We start from the raw sequence: 23,309 nt of genomic DNA, 5'->3' as shown, positions 1-23,309 counted from the left end.
CATAAACTGGCCATCTGACCTTGGACTTTCATGGTCCTCAGCTGTCTGTAAATTGGACACAGCTTAGATATATCTGCCTTATGGGACTGTGAAAACTGACCAAGACAAGTGATTGATGTATTAGCAGTACAAAATGCTGTCAGATGTGAGCTATCAGTAAGTTTTTATGAGATTTCAAACTTGCTTTCAAATGCAACTTTTCAAACATTCTTGGAAGTGGGTGACAGAGAAAAAATAGATTCAAAATGTAATAAAAGGGCTACCAGTTCTAAAAAAAATAACCTCTCAGTCAGGAGGAGGCCATCTTTCATTGAAATAGGCTCTTTGCCCCTTCAACTGACACCCAAAGAAAAGAACCAGAAAGGACCCATTTTCCAGAAAAACACTGTGGTGCCAAGCAGACAGCATGTTCTAGGTGCAGCAGACCTACCCCATGACCAGACAGACATCAATTTACCCTTTACCTCTGCAGGCTGTGCCTCTCCTTCCTGCCAGACATATCCCATGGTGATGAAGCTCAGGACCAGGTGAGCTAGGCGCCGTTCCCTGTAACCCTTGAGAAACTGGCAGTTCAGGAGGGGCATCTGTTCAAGAGAAGTTCCAGAGATGGTCAGTTGCAGGGCATGGGAGGAGCACAAGGGTTCTGTGGCTTGAAGGGTTCTTTGGGTACAAGGAATGGGTTCTACTTCAATGCAAGAACCATGCACACCCATTTCTCCCCTGATCCCAGGACACTGCAGGATAGGAGGAGGCAGTCCAAATGATATTGTTCTGCAAGTACCTAACAGCCCCACCCAAGTCCCTGAATTGTGCCCATGGTTGTGCCGGACACTGGTCTCCATCACTGAGATGACCACTTGGTTACCTAAAATAATTAAATTGACTAAGATCATTTATTACATGGGAGTCCTCAATGGCAACGTTTTGAAAAATATATTTTAATTGATTTTAGAGAGAGAAAAGAAGAGGAAGAGAGAGAGTAAAACATTGATCAGTGCCTCCATTACACACCTCTACTGGGGACCAAACCTGAAATCTTAGGCATGTGCCTTGACCAGGAATCATCCCTCCACCTTTTGGTGTCCTGGATGATGCTCATCCAACTCAGACATACTGGCCAGGGCTTCAGTGGCTGCTTTTACGAGTACAATCACATCATTTACAAACCAGGCACCTCTGCTAGTATGGAAGCATAGCACAGACTGATGGATCTCAGAGGGAAGGGGAGAGGGGGTCAGGCAGAGAATAACCAAATAATTAAAATGCATATATGCATAATCCATGGACACAAACAATAGTGTGTTGAAGACCTAGGGTGGGGTGGGAACTGAGCAGGGGGGGCAACATAGGAAAAATAGGGGATACCTGTAATACTCTCAACCATAACTTTTTTTAAATAGATACTGAAAAATATTTTATCGGAAGTGGGAGGAACAACTCAACCCTCCTTTTTGCTAAGATTTACTAGTATTTTATTAGCAAAATTTATTTTATCACCGAGAGAATGAATTGTGTATCTAATTGTCATTCCTATGCAATTTATGGAGTATTCAAATAATGAGGTTTTATTTTATTATTTATTCAAATAATTAGGTTGTATCTCTCCCAAGTAAAAGCTTAAATCATAAATTTAAAAAAAAATAATGAATAGCAATAACCGGTTTGGCTCAGTGGATAGAGCGTCAGCCTGGGGACTGGAAGGTCCCAGGTTTGATTCCGGTCAAGGGCATGTACCTTGGTTGTGGACACATCCCCAGTGGGGGGTGTGCAGGAGGCAGCTGATCAATGTTTCTCTCTCATCGATGTTTCTAACTCTCTATCCCTCTCCCTTCCTCTCTGTAAAAAATCAATAAAATATATTTTTTAAAAATTAATGAATAAAAGCACCCATGCTTACTTGGTATCTTTAGCCCTAAAACAGCCCTGTGCTGCGGGCAGTAAGGTTTTCCCAGCCTGTTGAGCTGGTGGACCTATGTCAGTTGCTCCTGGGGTGAGGCCAAGGCTATTCACCTCCTTAGTCAGAGGTCAGATCCTATTTGTTCTCTCTTTCCTGGCTGAGATCTAACCAGCTGTGGATCCTAACCAAAAGAGGTCCTATGGACTTCGGAATTTGACCACATTCCTAGAGGGAGGTAGCTAAGCTGGGCCAAATGATTGTCCAGCCCTTGTTTCCACACCCCCGGTGACCCTAGCTAGGTCTCTGAACCTCTCCCTCCCCGTTTCCTTCCCGGGTCACACAGGTGGTGTCCTCATCGAAGCAACACCCTGTACAGAAGTTAGTTACCACTATCAGCAATACCCAAACAGATATCGCCAGTTTATTGGTTTTGCCTGGGCCGGCCCCGCCTGCTTTGGCTGACACCGAGGACCCTGAGCTCCACTTGCGGGCACAGCGCACGCAGCTTGCCTCCTTCTTCCATCCCCTCCCCAACCCTAGACACAGCCTGTCTAGATCTTCTCTGGTGCCCCTCCCCTGGGTCCGAAGAAACCCCCTGAAGGAGCAGCGGCGAGTGTCTAGGGTTTGCTTTCAAGTTACAGACACCCCAAGTGAGCTGGGACCCACCCAGGCCCAGGGGCAGCTCGCGCTCAGGGCTCTCTGACGGAATCCTTCTCTCTCTGTCCACTAGGGGGCAGCCTTTCCTAACCTGTCTGAGTGTGTTTCTTTCTCTTAGAAACTGGCTCTGAGATAAAATTGCCTACTTAAGGTGCCCGTGCGTGTGTGTGTGTGTGTGGGGGGGGGGGGGGGGGGGAGCTGAGATGTTGCATTTTAACTGGAACCAGCCTGAGAATTATAATGGCATTTATTTATTAAGTATTTATTCTAAGACTCTTACTAAAGAGCGTTGAAGGCACAATGCTAAAAACTTCTCATGCAGGGTGGTTCCCTTTCCCCAAACCCAGAGTCAGAGAGGATAAGGTATTTGACAGAGCCAGCGGGCACTGAGCCAGGGTGCTATTTCCCTTCTTCTGACCGCAGCCCTGCTCTCTCAAGTTAGTACTGTCTGCCTCCACAAATAGGGAAGCCACAATGTGCAATTTTGATTTTTCTAAAAGACACATTTTAAAAATAGTAAAAACAAACAAGGTGAAATTTAATAAAAAATATTTTTGTCTATGTCAATATATTTACAATATTATAAATGCAATGTCAATAGAAAAATAATAAGATATTTAATAGTCCCTTTTTTTTCTAGTAAGTCTTCAATATCCAGTATTTTGCATCTCAATTTGTTTTAGCCACATTTTGGTTCTGTTTCTTGGACGAACCCTGACTAATACACCTCCCAAGGGTCCCACCTCCTCATCACATGGGAGTTTTGACATATGAATTTGGAAGCAACACAAACATTTAGTCCATGGCACTCAGTTTAACCATTCCCCTGTTGAGGTACATCTTGGTTGTTTCCAGTTTGGGTGATTATTAATAACATTGTTATAAACGTTTACACACAAGGTTTTCCATGAACGTAAGTTTTCAGTTTAGTTGGCTAAATACTTGGGAGTGTGATTGCTGGGTCAGGCGGTAAATCTATGTTTAATTTTATAAGAATTTGCCAGCTGTCTTCCAAAGTATCTGTACCATGTTGCATTCCCACCAGCAACATGAATGAGAGTCTCTTTCTGTACATATCTTCAGTAGTAGTTGGTATTGCCAGATTTTTTTTAAATTATAGCAATTCAAATAAATGTTAAATCGTCTTTTAATACTATTATAAAGAGTCTTATGTTATTCTGTAAGTAACCCAGTTTTATTATTTCATGATTAAAATTTGCAAATTTTCCTTTGTAATCTAGAAAATAAGAAATTTCACCAGCATGTCTGGGTGCCCTCTTACCCCCATTGTCTTTCTAATAGAATTAATTAATTGATATTTTTAAAAATGTTATTCTTATATGCTTACAGCTTCCCTTTCCCCCCACCTACACTACTTTGTGAGAACTCTATTTTATGAAATTTGAATCATTCATTTCTCTTTTTCACATATTTTTATTTTTCTGATGACTGGCATTTCATTTTTGCTTTATACTGTATACAATTTTTCAAGGAATTCCCTAAATTACTATTTTTTTTTTCTAATTTATTTGGGTTTTCACTTTTGTTTTTATTTGTTTCTTTGTTTTCCAATAGTTTCTTTTATGTAGCAACTTCACTTATTTTTTTTAACTTCACTTATTTTTATGAAGTAAATGTAATTACTTAGACATCAATTAATTCTTAATTAATGATTTTCAATTAATTACATTAAAATTTTAAAAGCATTGATCTCATATTTTGTTTTGGATTGGAGGTCATTGGCTCTAAATGTCCAGTTCCTTCCTCCTGCTCTTTGACTCACTCATTCTCTGCATAACTTTTGATAATTTGGGCTTATTTATTTGTGTTCAGGAATGGAGGTGAGTTTTATTAGGATTAGTAGCTGATATAGCTTCCCTAATAATGTTTCCAGTGTCCTAGCTTCCTGTGAGCAAGTCAGTTGACTGTAGTGTTTTATGGCAGGAGGGTGTGGAGAGCAAATTTTCCTGGAAGAAGATTATTATTATTATTATTGTTATTATACCTAGTGGCCCAGTGAACAAAATTTGTGCATAGGAGGGGGCTGTGTCCCTCAGCCCAGCCTGCACCCTCTCCAATCTGGGACCCCTGAGGGGATGTCCAACTGCTGGTTTAGGCCCAAACCCTGTGGGACCGGGCCTAAACTGGCAGTCAGACATCCCTCTCACAATCTGGGACTGCTGGCTCCTAACCACTTCCTTACCTGCCTGCCTGATCACCCCTAACCGCTCCCCTGCTGGCCTGATTGATACCTAACTGCTCCCCTGCCAGTCTGATTGCCCCCAACTGCCCTCCCCTGACAGCCCAATCACCCCCAACTGCCCTCTCCTGCCAGCCTGATCACCCCCAACTGCCCTCCCCTGATGGCTCAATGGCCCCCAACTGCCCTCCCCTGCTGCGGCCCACCTCCTCCTCCAGGACTGGCCTCCTCCACGCCACGTGGAGCCATGGGACCCCCAGGCCTCACTGGGCAGAGCAGCCACCCGACCTCACCTCTGCTGTGCGTGAGGCCATATTTGTGGCGGCCATCTTGTGATGACGTCACACGTGAGGACCACTTAGACTTTTATTAGTACAGATTATTATTTGTAACCAAGACACAGATTTCTAAGAATAAGTAGTTGGCCTTAAAGTAATGTGAGATCCAAGCAGGAAATTCACTTATTATGTTGCCTGTGCCAAGTAAAGGACACAAGAGGACAAATATTTGAGTATGTAGCTTCATGTATGGTCCTGGAAGCCATTACATTTGCTTCTCATGACTGATTTCCAAATTACTTAGTCTCTTAAAAGTGGTCTTATCTAGTTAGACATTTTGTGAGTAATTAGAAGTATAGAGACTGCCAAGAGTGTCTCCAACGGCTGCCTTAACAAATGCACACAAATTGGGAAGCTAAAATAGCAAAAATTGATTCTCCCACAATTAGGAATCTGAAGTTTAGGTGTTTGTAAGGTTGGTTCCTCTGGAGGCTCGGGGGGGGGGGGGGAGCTGCTCCATTGTTTGTCTCCTAGTCTCTGGTGATTGCCAGCAACTCGGTGTATTTTGTAGATGCCAACTCCAATCTACGCCTCTGTCTTCATGTGGTGTTCTTCCCTGTGTGTCTGTGTCCAAATTCCCTTCTTCTTCTAACGATACCAGTCTTAGTGGATTTAGCATGCACCCTAATGCAATATGATCTTGTCTACATCTGTAAAGACCTTATGTCCAATTAATTTCTTGTTCACAGATTTTGAGGAAACGTGATTTTTAAAGAGACACTATTCAGCCCAGTGGAAGTGTCAGGGGATTAATCTCACTTTTGTGCTGAAGCTGTTTCCCCAATTCCCACGTTTTCAATGGACAAAAGTTAGCAGGACACTCTTGGCCTTTTCTCATTGACAGTTAATACATAAGGAGCACCACTTGAGTAAGTCCTTTGTTTTACTTATGGCAGTTTAATCAACTAAAAGCCTGAGGAAAGCCTGGTACAAAGGACTATGCAGTTCACAAGCTGAACTTGAATTTGTCTTCCTGCAGACTGTCCTGGACTCCCTCTTGATTTTGTGCCCTGGTACTGAGATGGGAGAGAGAGGCACCCAGAGGTGAGGGTGGGAGGGGGCCTTCTTCTTGCTTTGGTTGAGTGCTCTGCATGGGTACTATACACTCATTTGTAGATCACTATGATTTGTTTAATATGGTATGTACATTCTTAAAATTTTATCTTAATTTTACCTTGTTTTCCTGCACTACAGATATTTTCTTACCTTTTTCTTCTTTTTGTATTCTTTTGGTCATGTTAATGGGCGTTTTATGTGGCAGGAAAATAAATTCTTTGGTTTGGTTTGCCATTTTTATAGGCACCAGAGACAGTGTCTCACGTTTCTTTTACAATGTCTCTAATCTTGTGACTAGCAGACATTCGATGAGTCTTTTTAAATGGATATTTAATTATGGACATTAAGTATGTAATAGTCAGTAAAGGAGAATTTTGGAGAGTAGAAAACATTTCTTGTTTCTTTGAAATGACATGGCACTTTGAATTGTGAGACTAAGACAGATGCAAAGGGACTAGTGGGAAATACAAATATATATTGAACACTGTGGTGTGATAGGAAATCCGAAAAGCTATTCCAAAAATAATTTAATCTTTACAACAATTCAATCAGACCAGCATGTTTTCCCATTTTATAAATAAGGAAGCAGAAGCACAGGGATTAAGTCACTGTTCAAAGTTATGTAGAAACTAACTGATAAAAACCAGGATTCAAACTGAGGTGTTCTGGAATCAAAATCTATGTTCTTCCTATTACATCTTCTTGTCATTCTTTCACTGTTTATTCCTTATATACTTTTGGCAAATATTTCTCATTTTATCCCATATGTATTTACAGATTTATCAATCATCCCTCCAGAATCTGACAACACTAACCTTATAACTCAGAAATTCTCTTGATTCAACTATTCTCTGAGACCCCTCTGGTACATTCAAGGCGGACTCACTCAGAGGCAGGGAGCATTGACCACATGACATAGGGTGAGCATTTCTATGCTGGTCCTTTCCCAGCTAAATCTTACCCAGCAAATTGCCTACAGATCCCAACCAGATTGCCTTCACTTAAAAAAAAATATTTTTTATTGATTTCAGAGAGAAAGGGAGTGGGAGAAGGAGAGCTGGAAACATCAATGATGAGAGAGAATTATTGAGAGGCTGCCTCCTGCATGCCCCTTACTGGGAATACAGCCTGGAACCCCAAGCATGTGCCCTGACTGGGAATCGAATTATAACCTCTGGTTCATAGATCAATGCTCAACTGCTGAGCTACACAAGCTGGACTTTTTTTTTTTTTAAACCTAATTGAGTACTTAATGTGTTCCAGGAATTGTTTTATGCAGTTTCTGGAAATTTTAGGGAAACACATGTGTCAAAACAGGAACAAGTTATTCAGCTCTTCAGCAAGGGTGAAAACATTGGGTCAATAAACTCAATGGCAATGATTGGTGTCCTTAAGTGAACTCACCTAGTTCCACAATGCTGAGAAGAAAAAGTGGCATGAGAATTTTTTTTTAAATATATATTTTATTGATTTTTTACAGAGAGGAAGGGAGAGGGATAGAGAGTTAGAAACATCGATGAGAGAGAAACATTGATCAGCTGCCTCCTGCACACCCCCTAATGGGGATGTGCCCGCAACCCAGGTACATGCCCTTGACCGGAATCGAACCTGGGACCCTTCAGTCCGCAGGCTGACGCTCCATCCACTGAGCCAAACCGGTTTCGGCAGCATGAGGATTTTAATAGGGTGGCGAGAAAGGGTTGAAAAGTAAAATAACTACTTATATATACCTTGCTCACTTGAGCTCGAAGCTGGTGACTCTCAATCAATTCAGGAAGTTTGTTGGCAATTTCCATCCAAGGCCTGTAATGATCTGGAAGTTCTTTCTGCATTCAAAATAGAATCATCTCAGTATTTTAAACCTCTCTGAGAAGCAGTTTCTGGGAGGAGCTGTTGTCAGATTTCACTATAACCTGGGCCCTGTGCTAAGCACTGCAGACACACAGATGACTAATATATAATCCTTGTGCTTAAGGAACATATGATCTACTAACAGAAAAAAAAACGTAATCAGATATATCTAAAAATAATATACTTAATTACCAATGTGTGTATAAGCTTAAGAACTTGCAAAGAGGAAAATGTGCTTAATTCTATCAGCTGTTGTGGGCAATTAAAGGGAAATATATGCAGAAATAGGCCAGTTGGGGCCAGTTGTAGAATTTGAAAGTGACTTTTCTAGGTGGAAATTTGAAGATGGGAAGGCAGTAAAGAAGGGATTGTGGATAAACAGAAATAACAGTGTTTTGGGGACTATAAATAATCCAATGTTACTAGCATATAAAGAGAAATGATATGGAAGATGAGACTACAAAATCAGATCAAATGTGCTTTTTATAGATTACATAAGAATTTTCTTTTAATGTAAGTTGATCTGATTTTTTTTATTTTGAATTTTAGAAAGTTTGTTTTGTCTGTAGGATTTTAAGATATGCATTAAGGTTAGAAAGTCTTTGAACTACCGTCCAAGGACTAACTTAGGTGATGGAAATGAATTTGGAAAGGAGAAGACATGTATTCAAAAGATATTTTGAAAGCAAAAATGAAATGATGTGATGATTAAATTTTGAGGTGTGGATGCTAAAAGCAAGATGATTCCTAGCCCCATGGCACCCTTTATATGCCCACTCTGGGCCCATGATTTAGCTAAGTAGAACATAGACTGGATTTCAGCAACCCTGACTCAATTCCTGGAAGTGGTAAACTATACTTATTGCTGTAATTAAACTTTTATTGGCACACAACCATACTCATTTGTTTACAAATTGTCTATAGCTACTCTCTATTACAGCAGCAGAATTGGTAGTTGCAACAGAAACTATTTGGTCTCAAAGATTAAAGTATTTACTATTTGGGTTCTTAGAAAAACTGTTTGCCAACTCTGATCTATCCCAGAGTCTGGGTCTCCTTTTTGAGAGCACAGTATGCACAACTAAATATTGCATTTCTGGGATAAGAAGAAAAGGAGGTGAGGATGATTTCATGTTTGTGAATTGGGTGACTGAATGCATTGGTGGGAACACACAATGAAAGAGAAATGCAGGAGGGAGTCAAAGAGAGGGTGTAAAGATGGTGAATTTATTTTTTAGATAGATACAGTCCAAAATATTATGTAGAACGTTAAAATATGTTTGTATACTGGGCATTTGGACATACATACAATTTGAAGTTCAGGAGATAATTAATATGAGAAGTATACAACTAGGAAGCATAACTTTAGAAATAATTCCACATGTGGTTAAAACCACATAAATGTATAAGGTCATTTGGGGAGAAGTTGCAAAGTGAAAGGGGAAGGAGGCCTAGAACACAAAAGGGGTATTTATAAGACAGAGGAACTTAATCCAGCAATACAAATCAAAAAGGCATTTATAGCTATTCATTGAGTCAGTGGAGAACTACCCTTAGGGAAGTCATGACATGAGAGGCTTTCACAGAAGTAGGGAATTCAGAAGGTCAAATGCATCATTAGAAACTTATAGTAAGATTGTTCCCTTTGGGGAAAAAGAAAAAAACAAAAACCCAAAACAGAAAGTCACTAAAACCTATTAGTCATTCAATATATATGGCAAACCCAGGTCATGGTCATGGAAGCAGGGTTTAAATTTTAGTGTGCTGAGGAAGTAAGAAAATAGAGACCATAAATGTAAATTACTTTTCTAGGAGAGCCATAGGCACTAGGAAAGGGGACATTTGTGTGTTGAGAGCTGTCACCACTTAGAAATGAGAAACTTAAGCCATTTATAGTCTGTGACTGTAAGAGGGAGTGACTAGAAAAAAATCAATGGAAAGGGATGGGAAAATGGTAGCCAATTAGGCAGACATGTACTGAGCCTTATCCTGGAGCAGATAGAAGGAGCATCTAAATCGAAGAACATCCACCTAGAATTGGCAAAGTATACACAGCTGGTGAGACAATTTGCAGCCAGGTCTGGGATCTGGGCTGGAGAGAGTTGTGAGACCACTGAGCCAAGTAGGTCAGAAGGAAGCTACATGGCACCAAGTCCGTGTCCCTTAGGGACAGGCATAATATTCGACTGTGGAAAGGAAATCCACAGGGCTGCTGGCAGCAGGGGATTCTAAATCTAAGTCCACAGCCATGAGAGGCTGAGCCCAGAATGACATCCTGAAGAGCTTCCTGAGCCATGTGATGATGGGCGGCGGGTGGGGGAGGAGGAGAAACTAGAAGTCAAGCAGTTGTTTTGCCTCTGTTTTGTCTTCCCTTTTATTCACTAAACCCAGTTCATATGACCTTTAAAATAAAACACTCACTCATGGCTGCGGTACAGGTGGAGGTGCAGATTTGTGGAGTCTGGGGGGAGGCTGTGGAGGAGAGCGGGTCTGGGAGAGGTGACCAGGAGTCCAGCACTGAGACATTCCTGACCGTCCCAGAACTAAGCGGCCATTTATTTCTGAATAACCACCCCCTCCCAGCAGCCTCACTAATCATCTGAGAGATGCAAATCAAAACGACAATGAGGCACCATCTCACACCTGTCAGAATGGCTATCATCAACAAATCAACAAATGACAAGTGCTGGTGAGGATGTGGAGAAAAAGGAACCCTTGGGCACTGCTGGTGGGAATACAGACTGAGGCAGCCACTGTGAACAGTATGGAGTTTCCTCAGAAAATTAAAAGTAGAACTCCAATTTGACCCAGTGATCCAACTTCTAGGGATATATCTCAAGAAATCAGAAATACCAATCAGAAAGAATATATGCACCTCTATGTACATAGTGGCACAATTTACAATAGCTAAGATTTGGAAACAGCCTAAGTGCCCATAAGCAGATGAGTGGATGAAAGAACTGTGGTACATCTACACAGTGGAATATTACACTGCTGTAAAAAAGAAGGAAATCTCACCATTTGTAACAGTGTGGATGTACCTGGAGTGCATTATGCTAAGCAAAATAAACCAGTCAGAGAAAGATAAACATCATATGGTCTCACTCATTTGTGGAATATAATGAACAAAATAAACTAATGAACAAAAATAAATCAGACACAGACTGTCTAACCTAAGAGGGAAGGCAGGGGAGAGGAGAGGGAGAGATCAACCAAAGGACTTGTATGCATTCATATGAGCATAACCAATGGACATAGACAGTAGGAGGGTGAGGGCATATGCTGGGGGGTGGGAGCGGCCAGGAAGAGGTCAATGGGGGAAAAAGGAGACTGATGTAATACTTTAAACAATAAAAAATTTAAATTTTTTAAAAGAGAAGGAGTGACTAGAGTAGAGCTAAGAATGCTGGCAAGAATCAAGACAGATCCATGGAAAACTGACTCTGAACTGACAACTTGTATTTTGTTTCATTTATATGATTCATATGTTTTATGAACAAAAATTGAATGCAGTTACAGAGACAATGAAATATAATCTTGATAAAAGAAAATAAAATATGCAGGGTTGCAATATTCCTGTATTTTAAAGTGTGTTTTAAGAAAAGAAGTTGTAACTAAGTCATCACCTCTGATACCTAGATAAGGAATCCTGTCCTGATAATTACATTAGGCATCTGAGTTTCTGCTTCCTGACTTGCATGGAAATTCTTAAGCACTACTTCAATCGAGGTGCCACTCTACTCTTTAATATTTACTTGAGCTTTCTCTTTAGATTGCTAAAAGAATCTTTCCCTTCCTCCTCTTTTTCATCGTTGACCTATGAACCAAGAGGTCAGGGTTAGATTCCCCGTTAAGGGCACATGCCTGGGTTGTGGGCTTGATCCCCAGTGTGGAGTGTGCAGAAGGCAGCAGATCAATGATTCTCATCATTGATGCTTCTATCTCTCTCTCCCTCTCCCTTCCTCTCTGAAATCAATTAAAAATATATTTTTTTAAAAAGTCATTCATAACAGGGTAGTCAAATGAACCAAGAGTTTTCCTTATTCTTCTACATTTTATATTGTGCTTAGGAAGTTATTTTAATTATTTCATTAGAGTACTTCTAGTTTTATTGTTGATGTTCACATCTTTAATGGATCTACATTTGTGTTGTACATGTTATGAGTTAGGTCATATTATCTCATTATATCCTTTTTGAAATAGAGGAAGTTAAGGCCAAAAGCTGTTGGATGACTTTCCTAAGATTACACATCTGGTCAGTGGCCAGGTCAAACCTCTCTGACTCAAAGTTCAGAGTACATTCAATTACCTCTCAGAGAAAACACAGAGAATAGGGGAGATGGGGGCAGAGAGGATGGAGGTTGGTGCAGGGGATAGGAAATTAAAAGACATTTTACATGTTTTTCTTCCCTGATTCTAATAATCAGAAGACCCAGAGTGTGATGGACAAAAATAATACAATATTTGGCTTTCCTTTAAAACCAATTTTTTTTTTATTTTATGTTACTCTTTTACTAGACTTTACACCTGTCAAAGAATTATTTTCAAAAAAATTAAAAATGACTCATGCCAATATAGAATTTGTGTCCAAAATATAGATAGTTCATTAATGATGGAATCAGCAGGATGGTACAAGTTGTTTCAAAAAAGGTGATAAACTGTATGTTTAGATTTTAAAATATAATGTTGAAATCAAATTGCTAGGTTAAATATATCATTGGTAAATATCCTAGAGGGCAGTGCAATCATACCTTTTAGGGTTATATTTTCTATCCAACAGAAATAATTTACAGTTCTTTCGCATAAAAATCTACAAGTTAATTTGTAACTTCAGAGGTTGGGACATAACCAATAGTACATAGCATGTCAAACAAAGGGACAGCCGTAAAATGATTAAATAATCCTGAAGGGAGACTGCTGGTACTCTGGGATAGTGTTGAATGAATGCACAACCGTCCTTTGCTTTATTTTTGGATAACTTTTCTCAATACATTTATAACCTACAAGAGAATAGCTTTTTAAAATAAAACATCTATAAAAATAATGAAGTCTTTGTTAAATTAACACTGGTTAAATAAATTAACTAAAACTTTTGGTTAAGAAAATAACATACAGATGATGTATTATAGAATTGTGTACCTGAAACCCTATATAATTTTATTAATCAATGTCATCTCAATAAATTAAACTTTAAAAAAATAGCCAAAAAGGTTAAAAATTGTAGTAAAAATAAACCAGCCAAATATCAACAAAGAGAAGTTGGGTGACAATCTTTTTTTAAACATATTTTTATTGATTTCAAAGAAGAAGGGAGAGGGGAGAGAGAGATGGAAACATCAATAATAAGAGGGAATCATTGATTAGCTGCCTTCTGCATGCCCCCTACTGGAGATCAAGCTCACAACCCCGGCATGTGCCCTTGACCGGAATCAAACCAGGGACCCTTCAGTCTGCAGGCTGATGCTCTATCCACTGAATCAAACCAGCTAGGGTAGGGTGACAATCTTAATATCATAAAAATTAGAACTTAAATTCTCAGATAGATTAAAACTTGAAGCAGATGGTTTCCAATGGAATAAAAGACAATGCTCAATAGAAAGAAGCCAATGTGACATTGCAGCAAAGTAATATGAGAAGAAAGAGATATCAAATAACTTTGATGGGATAGGTCAGTAGAATGACGGGCTTTGTAGGCTATACTAAAATATCTGTTTTTGTTCTAAAGAGCAGTTTTGGAAAGTTTTAAAGAGCAAAGTCCCGTGGTTTAATTTTTGTTTTTGAAGAGTTCCTTTGTTCTGCAGTGAGAGTTTTACAGCTGGGCAAGCATAGAAATAAGAAAACAAGGCAGGAGGCAATAATCCAGAGGAGAAATGATGCTGGACTGAACTAGGATGGAAATAGAGAAAGGTGTGCATTAGGAGTTATATTTCAGAGAAAGGGCTGCATTCATTATAATCAAATGAGTATTTTGTGAAGTGCAGATGAAAAAAGTATAGTTAAGGTTAATAATACAAGATATAGGTCAAGATCAGCACTAACTAAATAGTAATTATCATGTTATTATATATTACAAAGGGGCTTTAACAGGAACTAAGAAACTCAATTTTTCAAAATACATTTTTATTGATTTCAGGGAGGAAGGAAGAGGGGTAGAGAGATGGAAACATTAATGATGAAAGAGAATCATTGATTAGTTGTTTCCTGCATGCCCCATATTGGGGACTGAACCTGCAACTCAGGCATATGCCCTGACTGGGAATTGAACCATGACTTCCTGGTTCATAGGTTGACGCTCAACCACTGAGCATCACCAGCACAAAAATCTCAATTTTTAATAAAGTATAAGAGATGGTATAAATAAGTTTTGCTAATACATTTGAAAATCTGAATTGAATCCTTATTTTAATTGTAAAATATCACATTTTTTTGTCTGAAAATAGGAAACCTAAATAGACCAATGAAGCATGGAGAAAATGAAAAATGTAATTAAAAGCTCACCACCTAAAATTTCTCCAGTCTCAGTTTCCTTAAAAAACTGAAAATGGAACTCCCCTTTGATCCTGTGATCCCACTCCTAGGAATATATCCCAGGAAACCAGAAACACCAATCAGAAAGGATATATGCACCCCTATGTTCATAGCAGCACAATTCACCATAGCTAAGATCTGGAAACAGCCTAAGTGCCCATCAGTAGATGAATGGATTAGAAAACTGTGGTACATCTACACGATGGAATACTATGCTGCTCTAAAAAGGAAGGAACTCTTACCATTTGCAACGTCATGGATGGAACTGGAGAGCATTATGCTAAGTGAAATAAGCCAGTCAATGAAGGAAAAATACCACATGATCTCACTCATTCATGGATAATAGAGACCATTATAAACTTTTGAACAATAATAGATACAGAGGCAGAGCTGCCTCAAACAGATTGTCAAACTGCAGCGGGAAGGCCGGGGAGGGTTGGGGGGCAGGAGGTAGGGGGGTAAGAGATCAACTAAAGGACTTGTATGCATGCATATAAGCATAACCAGTGGACATAAGACACTGGGGGATAGGGGAGGCTAGGGGACTGTCTAGGGCGGGGGGATAAAATGGACACATATGTAATACCCTTTGTAATACTTTAAGCAATAAATTAAAAAAATAAAATAAAATAAAATAAAATTTCTCCAGTCTCAATAATCATGATATATTATCTACCACAGAGAGTAGTTCATCTTCTCAGACCCCTCTCTCCACCTAGAAAAAAGAGCTCCATCTTTTCTCATAATAAATACTGGGAAAAATATGAAAGCCTTTTAATTGGCATCAAATTAGTTCATCTAGGATGCACAATGTTTTTGTTCTGTTCTCATACTCTGTCAACATTTTCTTCAGTCTAGGAATACAGAGCTCATACTGGTTTTATTCATATCTGTACACTAAGCCTCTGTCTAAGTTCATTAAGCATAGAGAACAGTGAAAAAATATAACTACATTGAAGCTATAAATAAAATGCCAGAATAAATGTAGATAATATAAATCAGGGGACAGTAATTTGACTCTAAAGAGACAGAACAAATGGTTGGAGGTTAGAGTGAAAGGTGGGGAAGGGTTTTAAACAATGGTTTTCAGAATTAGATAGTGATTACAAATTATTTTTAGGACAAGATAGTAAAATTTGGGGCAAATTATTTGGTTTGAATTAAAACATCAAGGGTAGAGAAAAATTACTCCCCGCTCCCATCAAACCAAACACACACACACACACACACACACACACACACACACACACACCAACAACAACAACCTCGCAAAAGATTTTTGTGTCATATTTATGGCCATGAGTCTGAGACGTATACATTTTCCAAACTGAAATGTTGGACCCCGGAAATGTTGGAGCGTTTATGGAAATAGAGCATTTGAAACTAAGTCAGCCCCTTCTCCCCAAAGCCAGTATGTTTGCTTATTCAATAGTATGACTGTACTTTTTTTCAGAGAGACTTTGAAGTAGATATTTACACTAAGTTTAATTAAAGAGCATCTTTGAACCAGTTGAGCTAGAGGAACATCACTTGCTTTAAATGAAAGGAAAGCAAATCTTATTGGTCCCCTTGACTAAGTTGGTGACTGATATCTTCCCTTCTGATCAGTTGCAACAGTGCTGCTGCCTGGAGAGGCTGATGATCCTGACCCATTGAGCAATCCAAGGTAGATTCTTACTTCCCACACATATTCCCAGAAAGGGAGATATTTAAACTTCTCATCACGAATGAGAGAAAACTAAAACTGAAACAAACAACTACACTTTTAGATATCTGGCTTATGACTGTAATAAAGTAGACCCAGTTTGCCAGGGAATTTTTATATGAGCTCAATAATGGGAATTTCTACTAAGGGATATCCATCCACCAAATCACAGGACAAATATGGTCTGGCTCAGGACAACACTTGATGTTGTTATTGTTTCTCATTTTCTAAACTTACAACATAGAAACAACAAAGAGAGGAACTCATTAATTGTGGCCCTCCTCAATGTTTATAATATTTTTCCTCAGCTCAGTTTACATATTTAATCCCAAAAAGAGCTTGTTGGGCTCTGGGCCTTTTCCTCCTTGTGAACTAGGGATAATGGGAATATTCCTGAGTCAAGTTACACACGCAGAATGGAGTTCTTAAGGAGCAGTGGACTGAGGATCAGGATAAATGGCTTCCTAGTCCTTAAACTGCATTTATCAAAGTGCTTTCAGGCCCCATAGCAATCCAGTGAATGGGGGCGGCACTAGATCTCCATCCAATAGAAATGGAAATTGAGGGCCCAGCAGTACTTATGATTCACTGATGGGGCCAAGAGTTTGTAAGTGCAAGTTAGGGTGACTGATGCATTCTGGTTTGCCCAGGACTTTCCTGGTTTAACTTGTGAAATCCCACATCATTGGAATCCCCTCAGTTTCTAATAAATTGAGACTTTGGTGATCCAAGTGGCAGTGTCAAACAGCATAATCAGTACTCAGTGCTACAGTCCTACCCTGCACAACACTCTGAAGTTATTACTTTTAATGCTCAAGTTACTCACAGATTTGTCACTTGGTCTCACAACTAACAGTTCTACAACAGAGCTTTTAGGACCAGTGATTGGATGTTATCTTCATCTGTATTCCTCTAATAACACTCAGAAGTAAATAGGTGTCATTGTAGGTGTTAAATAAAAGCTCATTAAATTATAGCCCATTCTTAAACACAGTTAAATGGCAATTTAGAAAAGAAAAAAAAAACAGGGGAGAAAAAACGTGGATCTAAGAAGTTATTGCAATGATAGTAATATTGGATCCAGAGTTTAACTGAGTGGTCTTGCCTCTTATTTATGATGTAGTAGAAAAAAATATGTCAAGAGTCCTGAGTACTCGTTCTGCTTTTGTCACTAATATGACTTTGAGCAAACCAACTTCTTTTAGACTTCAGCTAGCCCAAACATAAAAGTTACTGGTTGTGAATTCTGTGACTTCTTAGTTTTAGCACTGCAGGCCTTAGACCACATTCAAAGAGGAAGCAGTGTTGATAAGGGCTAACCAACAAAATAGAATTACTTTACCGGTTGAACCGTAAGCAGAATTAACAAACAAGTACTGTTCTTTCTCAACAATTTCTTCCTCTTCTCTGTAAATATCTAATCCCTCCCATCAGCCCTTTGTGTTCTCTTTTCTGTCCCACTAGAAAGTCAAGATAAATTGGTTTGCCCATATAATTGATCTCTACCTAAGTTCTGTCTTTTTTGATAACTACTAGATTTTCTCATAAGTTTATTGAATGAACGTTCTATTACCAAAAAAAAAAAAAATGACATTAAAACATTCCATTTGGACTCTCCTATGCTGGAGCTAACACTTTTGTTGGGAATTATGCTTTGCATTATTTGTAGCATTTTCCCCCCAAGTCAACAACTTGGTATTTGTGTTGTATCTCTCTTAATGACTACATAAGTCAATCAAACAAACCAACAAACCAGCATGTCAGTCAATCCATTCTGACCTTATCAAAGGCTCTATGCTTACCAGAGGATTTGGAAGAAGAAAACCATAATCTTCAGAAATGTGAAATCGTCCTAAAGATAATGGCGATGTTGTCTTTAAATTCTGTCTTTGAAGTTCCATAATTGTGTTTGAAGTATCTGCACCCGAAGCTGCTACTAAAGAGACAACTTCTTCAAATATATCAAAGATCTGGGTTAAGGGAGCTTCAAAAGAGCATTTTCATTTCAGTTAGTTGCTTAGTGTCCCAGCAGCAGGGGAGAACCTTGACCTGAGGCTGAAATCCAGACTGCCATGGACTTTCTCTGACACAAGGCTGAGTAAATAGTTAAAGATTGCTTATTAAAACCAACAGGCAAGCAAAAGCACCTCAGAAAGCATTGCTCCTTTGTATTCATAGATGTTAATATTGGTTTTAAACCCAGAGACAAGTTGGTTACTGCTGATCCCAAATACCCTTATAGGAATCTGATCCACAATTAACCTTGACAATCAAGCCTTTATTCCAAAGGAGTAAACCAGAAGGTAGTTACATGTAGATATTTCAGCGACTGGTGGTGAATTAGGGTAGGAAGGAGGACTCAATGAATAGTAAAACCCCAAAAGTGTTTCATATGTAGTTTGAACAATATATTCTAAGATTATAATTTGTCTGATTTACTTTAAAAAGTAATAGTTCATAATTTTTAAAGATCTTTGAGCACATTAAAGGAATATATATATATATATATGTATATATATATATATATATTCAATTTAACAAGTGAAATAATGGATACTAAAAACTTGAGAAGAGCCTGAACACTGAACAGATCATTTGCTTTAACCCTCAAATTTTATTAGGTATCTTTTGAGAATCTATCACTAAGATGGATGATTTTACCTAAGAAGTAGGTTCTACCAGATCCAAACTGAGGCACAACCATATGAATAATCCCAATCCAGTGGTTCTCAACCTTCCTAATGTCATGATCCTTTAATACAGTTCCTCATGTTGTGGTGACCCCCAATCATAAAATTATTTTCGTTGCTACTTCATAACTGTAATTTTGCTACTGTTATGAATTGTAATGTAAATATCGGATATGAGGATGTATTTTCATTGTTACAAATTTAACATAACTAAAGCATAGTGATTAATCACAAAAACAATATGTAATTATATAAGTGTTTTCTGATGGTCTTAGGCGACCCCTGTGAAAGGGCCGTTAGACCCCCAAAGGGGTCATGACCCACAGGTTGAGAACTGCTGCCCTAACCATTGTCACACCACTAGTTTACAGTAGAGTGAGGACTAGAGTTGATGTATCTTGATTTCCAAGCCATTGCTCTATTGATTAAATCAGGCTGCCAGGCTGTCGGTCAATGATGCCATCAGAGTTTGAATTTACTGCAATATGGAGTGTGGTAAGCTCCAGCCACTGATTCGCACTGTGAGAATTCTGAAGACTCTACCTATGACCTTGAGCCTATATTATAATAGTTTGTACACAAATTTATTTGGAAGTTGATTTATCTATCCACATTTTCTCTGTCCTCCCATTCTTTAAAGTAAATATAAAAGCTAAAATACAATTATTGGAAGTGCTCTGATAATTCATTTAACAGTTCCCATGAAGGGCTTAGCTCTGAGGGTTGTATGTCAAATATAGTGATTCATGTTTCATCAGACACCTCACAGCCATTTTCAACTTTCCACTCAGCCCAATATCCAACCAATCTACAAGTTCAGTTTCTTATGCCTGTTAAATAAAATTTCTCAAATTTTGTATGTTTAATCTTTTTCTTCTTTCCTGATATCTCTGATTAAAAGATGACCCAGTTATTTTAGTTTATGCTACTCATCATGTTTCATCTACTTCTCTACACCCTCTCAAGAAATTATTGTAACATTATAAAAACATAGAATCATAAAATATCAGAACTGAAAGGAACATTATAGAATAAATTATCTATTTGAATATCTTCATTAAACATAAAAAACCCCTGAGATTTATGGAGGTAAACTGACTAGGCAAATATCATCCTGGGAATTCACATCAGAATTGGACTAGAATTATGACTTGTTGCCTCTGAGCCCAGAACCTTCCCACTGTTTACTCAGCCAGATCTACCTCAGTAAGAATCCCTACTCTGTCACCCATTAGCTATGTGACTTTTCAACAAGTGGGAGACAAGAGTGAACATTTTAATACTGAGCCTTTGTTTCCACATCTGTAGGAAATGATAATTTTTATCCAAGACATTTTGTGATGAATAAATGAGAAAGCATAAGTGTAACATGTTACAGATAATAGTAAGGGCTATTTTTATCATTCTAGAAATCCTCTTTTAATATGTTTCTTTTTTAGATTTTCTCTCCTACCATTTTGATTACATCTTTTCTGTTTCAATCACTGACTCCTTGTTCTATTTCAGCCTTGGACATATACATATTTGCGGTGTAATTATAACTACATTTCTCAACTTCAGTATTCTTCTGGGCTTCTATCTGATATTAACTATCAATTCTGTGCCCAGGTCCCCAAATCCACATATTAAATCTTTATTTTTCTTGTTCCCTAGGTTTAGACGCATGGTACTTGTTGGTCAGTGTACATCTCAGGTCCTGCCACCAAACCTTTGAAGAGCTCCTGTGAAATAAATAAGGTTCAAATTTCCTTGCCTGGTGTTCAAGAATGTCCATCATCCGACCGCCCAAACACCTTTCTTGCTGTGAAAAATTCTACAATCACCTTGAACTTCTTTCATGTCACATTTCAAGTTCTACCTGGTTTGATTGTTATTAATGTATTTCTCTCATCTTTTCTGTTGGATTGAAAGCTCCTTGTAGAACCCATATCGATGCAATTTTGCATTTTCCTTTAGTAGCAAATCTACTGTCTGGATCTCAATATATGTTTGTTAAATGAACAACCAGTCAGAGTCTTATTGTGGACTCTATATTTTTAGAACTTGGGTCTTCATGCCAGGTAGAGTTTTGTGCTAGTCTCTGTGGTCCACTTTAAGCGCAGCCCTTGCAGTAAGGAAAGCAGATGACTCACTCTCCATAAAGCTCTGCTTTGCATCTTTCTTATTTACTAAGAGGAAGTTGGCCAAACATAATTGTGCCCAGGAACTTCCTCTCTTAGCAAGAGAGGTTGGAGTTTCAGCTTTCCCATAAATCACAGTAGTATCAGTACACAACAAGGGTCTGTTTCTCTTAGACTGGGTATTGGGGCCTTTTAAAAATGGATCAAACAGTATCCAGAAAAGAAATAGGATATCTATTTATGTTTACTGGTAGCAACATCAGATATACATAGATTTAGTTTCAAAAACAATCAGCCCACACAGTACTGGTACACTGGGACTCTTGTACAGCTCATTAATCACGTCTTTGTTCATAAATTCAATGGACTTTCTAGTCCGTTCTTTGATTAATTATTCAGGTATTTTGGTTATTGACCTACTTCTTCTTTTTCTTTTAAACCCTCTCTTCTCTTGTCTTCTCCTATGATATCTACTCCTTGTTGTATGTTCTTAAAAATAATAAGAAAAAAACCTAACAGTTAACACTCACTGATTTTTCTTCTGTACTACATCCTATTATAAGTATGTTCCATGGAATGTCTTATTTAACCCTCAGAGCAGCCCTATGAGTTAGGTACTATTATTATTTCCATAATTTATTTGAAGAAACTGCAGGTTGAAAAAGTTAAGTAAAAATCTGCGGTCATACTTTTTGTAAGTGTGGAGTCAGGACTGGAATACAGGACATGTGACTTTGAAGTCATTGCTCTTAACCATTTGAATCATGACTTTCCTTATTTGGATATTATCTCCCATTTTTCTGGTTACAGTTTATGCTGTTTGTAATCTCCATAATTCAGGTCCTGACTTCCTTCTCTTTCCACTTTGCTCCCTGTCCCTAGGTTATCTCATCTACTCCAAGACATCAGCCATCATCTCCAGGCTGATGAATCCCAACATTGTTTTCAGTTGCATCTCTCCTTTCATCTTCACTTGACTGCTTTATGGAGGTTTCATATAAAATAGCATAACATATCAAGCATATACTAGATACCTTACATAAAAACAGAAGCAAAGACATATAAAACCTATAGCAACTAGCCGAAGGTCTAGCCAAAGAGCCCACAACCTAGTGAAAAATCAAATCTGTACTTGTCACTTTTTTTTCATGAGAATAAAACTCATTTTCCTCATCTATTCCACATCCTGGTGAATAGTATCCCTCAGAACCAGCACTACAATTTAAGGGGCTCCAGTGAGGAATGAAAATAAGTACCTTGCTCAAAGTTATTAAGGATTTCAAGACACATGAGTAGAGCATTAAGCCAGGTATGGGGCCCTTCTGCATACAAGACCCCATGTGACTGCACAGGTTGAATATCCATGAAGCTGGCCTTAGCACCTCTGTTGCCACAGTTGACCAGTTAGAGACCTGGAAGTCAATACTGTATCACATCCAATAGAACACCAATCTTGCCAGTCTCACTGCCTTAATATTTTGTATGTTTCCCTTTATTTCCAATCCCAGTGCCATTGTCTTCAAGCCCATACCATTTACCATTAAAGAGTTATATCATAATGCACTTCTAACTGATCTCTCTGCCTCAAATCTAATCCCATATTTGTCAATCATTTTAGACATGAATTATTTGTACAATTTTCAAACTTATTGCCCTGCCTTTATTATTACTCCCAATTTTATCCCATCCCTGTATTTTTTTGAACCATTGCCAGAGCCATTTAAATATTTATTTACAAGGGTCAGCCCTTCATTTAAATATTATTCAAGTATGCAAATATAATAAAGTTATTCCTCTGTTTAAAACCTTTCCCATTGTTATCAGAATAATGTGAAAGTACTTCAATGCATGGCTATAAAAATCAATTACAGTTTAGCTTTACCGACCTACATTCTTAATTCTTTCATACTTCAGTTGTGTTAAGCAATGTATACTTCCTCAATAGATCATGTTCATGCTTCTATTCTTTGTACATACTTCTTTTTCTTCCTGAAATGTTTCAACGTTTTTTTTTCACTTGCAAATATACAAATTTACTTATTTCATATATTACTCATCTAGGAATGTTTACTATTGCTACAACCCTTTCTAGTACCACCCTCTGCTCCCCCGTTTTGTCCGTGGAAAACTCCATTCTCCCTCTGTTGTCCTGTGTTCTTGTTTAGGGATTATTGCTGCTTGGTCTTGTGCTCCTGTTTATATTTACATAGCCCTTATTACATTGTGTTGAGATAATTAATTTGTCCAATTGCCCATTAGTGAGCTCC

General features: G+C 38.4%; 1 protein-coding gene across 2 annotated transcripts in view; it reads right to left on the bottom strand.

Annotated features, from left to right (window-relative positions):
* Positions 1–18,273, bottom strand: part of IDO2 (indoleamine 2,3-dioxygenase 2) — a 45,379-nt gene extending 27,106 nt beyond the window's left edge. Inside the window, exons 1-3 of one of the 2 annotated variants that reach the window (XM_036301962.1) lie at positions 18,035–18,273; positions 7,879–7,974; positions 465–584 (exon numbers count right to left, since the gene is read on the bottom strand). In XM_036301962.1, the coding sequence (XP_036157855.1) occupies positions 465–584; positions 7,879–7,974; positions 18,035–18,133 (315 nt within the window). In that variant the 5' untranslated portion in view covers positions 18,134–18,273. The remainder of the gene's footprint in view (positions 1–464; positions 585–7,878; positions 7,975–18,034) is intronic. The other variant, XM_036301963.1, reaches the window with a different exon arrangement.
* Positions 18,274–23,309: the final 5,036 nt, after the last annotated feature.

Source organism: Myotis myotis, unplaced genomic scaffold, assembly GCF_014108235.1.
Source record: "Myotis myotis isolate mMyoMyo1 unplaced genomic scaffold, mMyoMyo1.p scaffold_m19_p_3, whole genome shotgun sequence".
NCBI classification, from domain to species: Eukaryota; Metazoa; Chordata; class Mammalia; order Chiroptera; family Vespertilionidae; genus Myotis; species Myotis myotis.
Note: the sequence above shows the minus strand (reverse complement) of the source record. Positions and strands in the feature narration are given on the sequence as shown.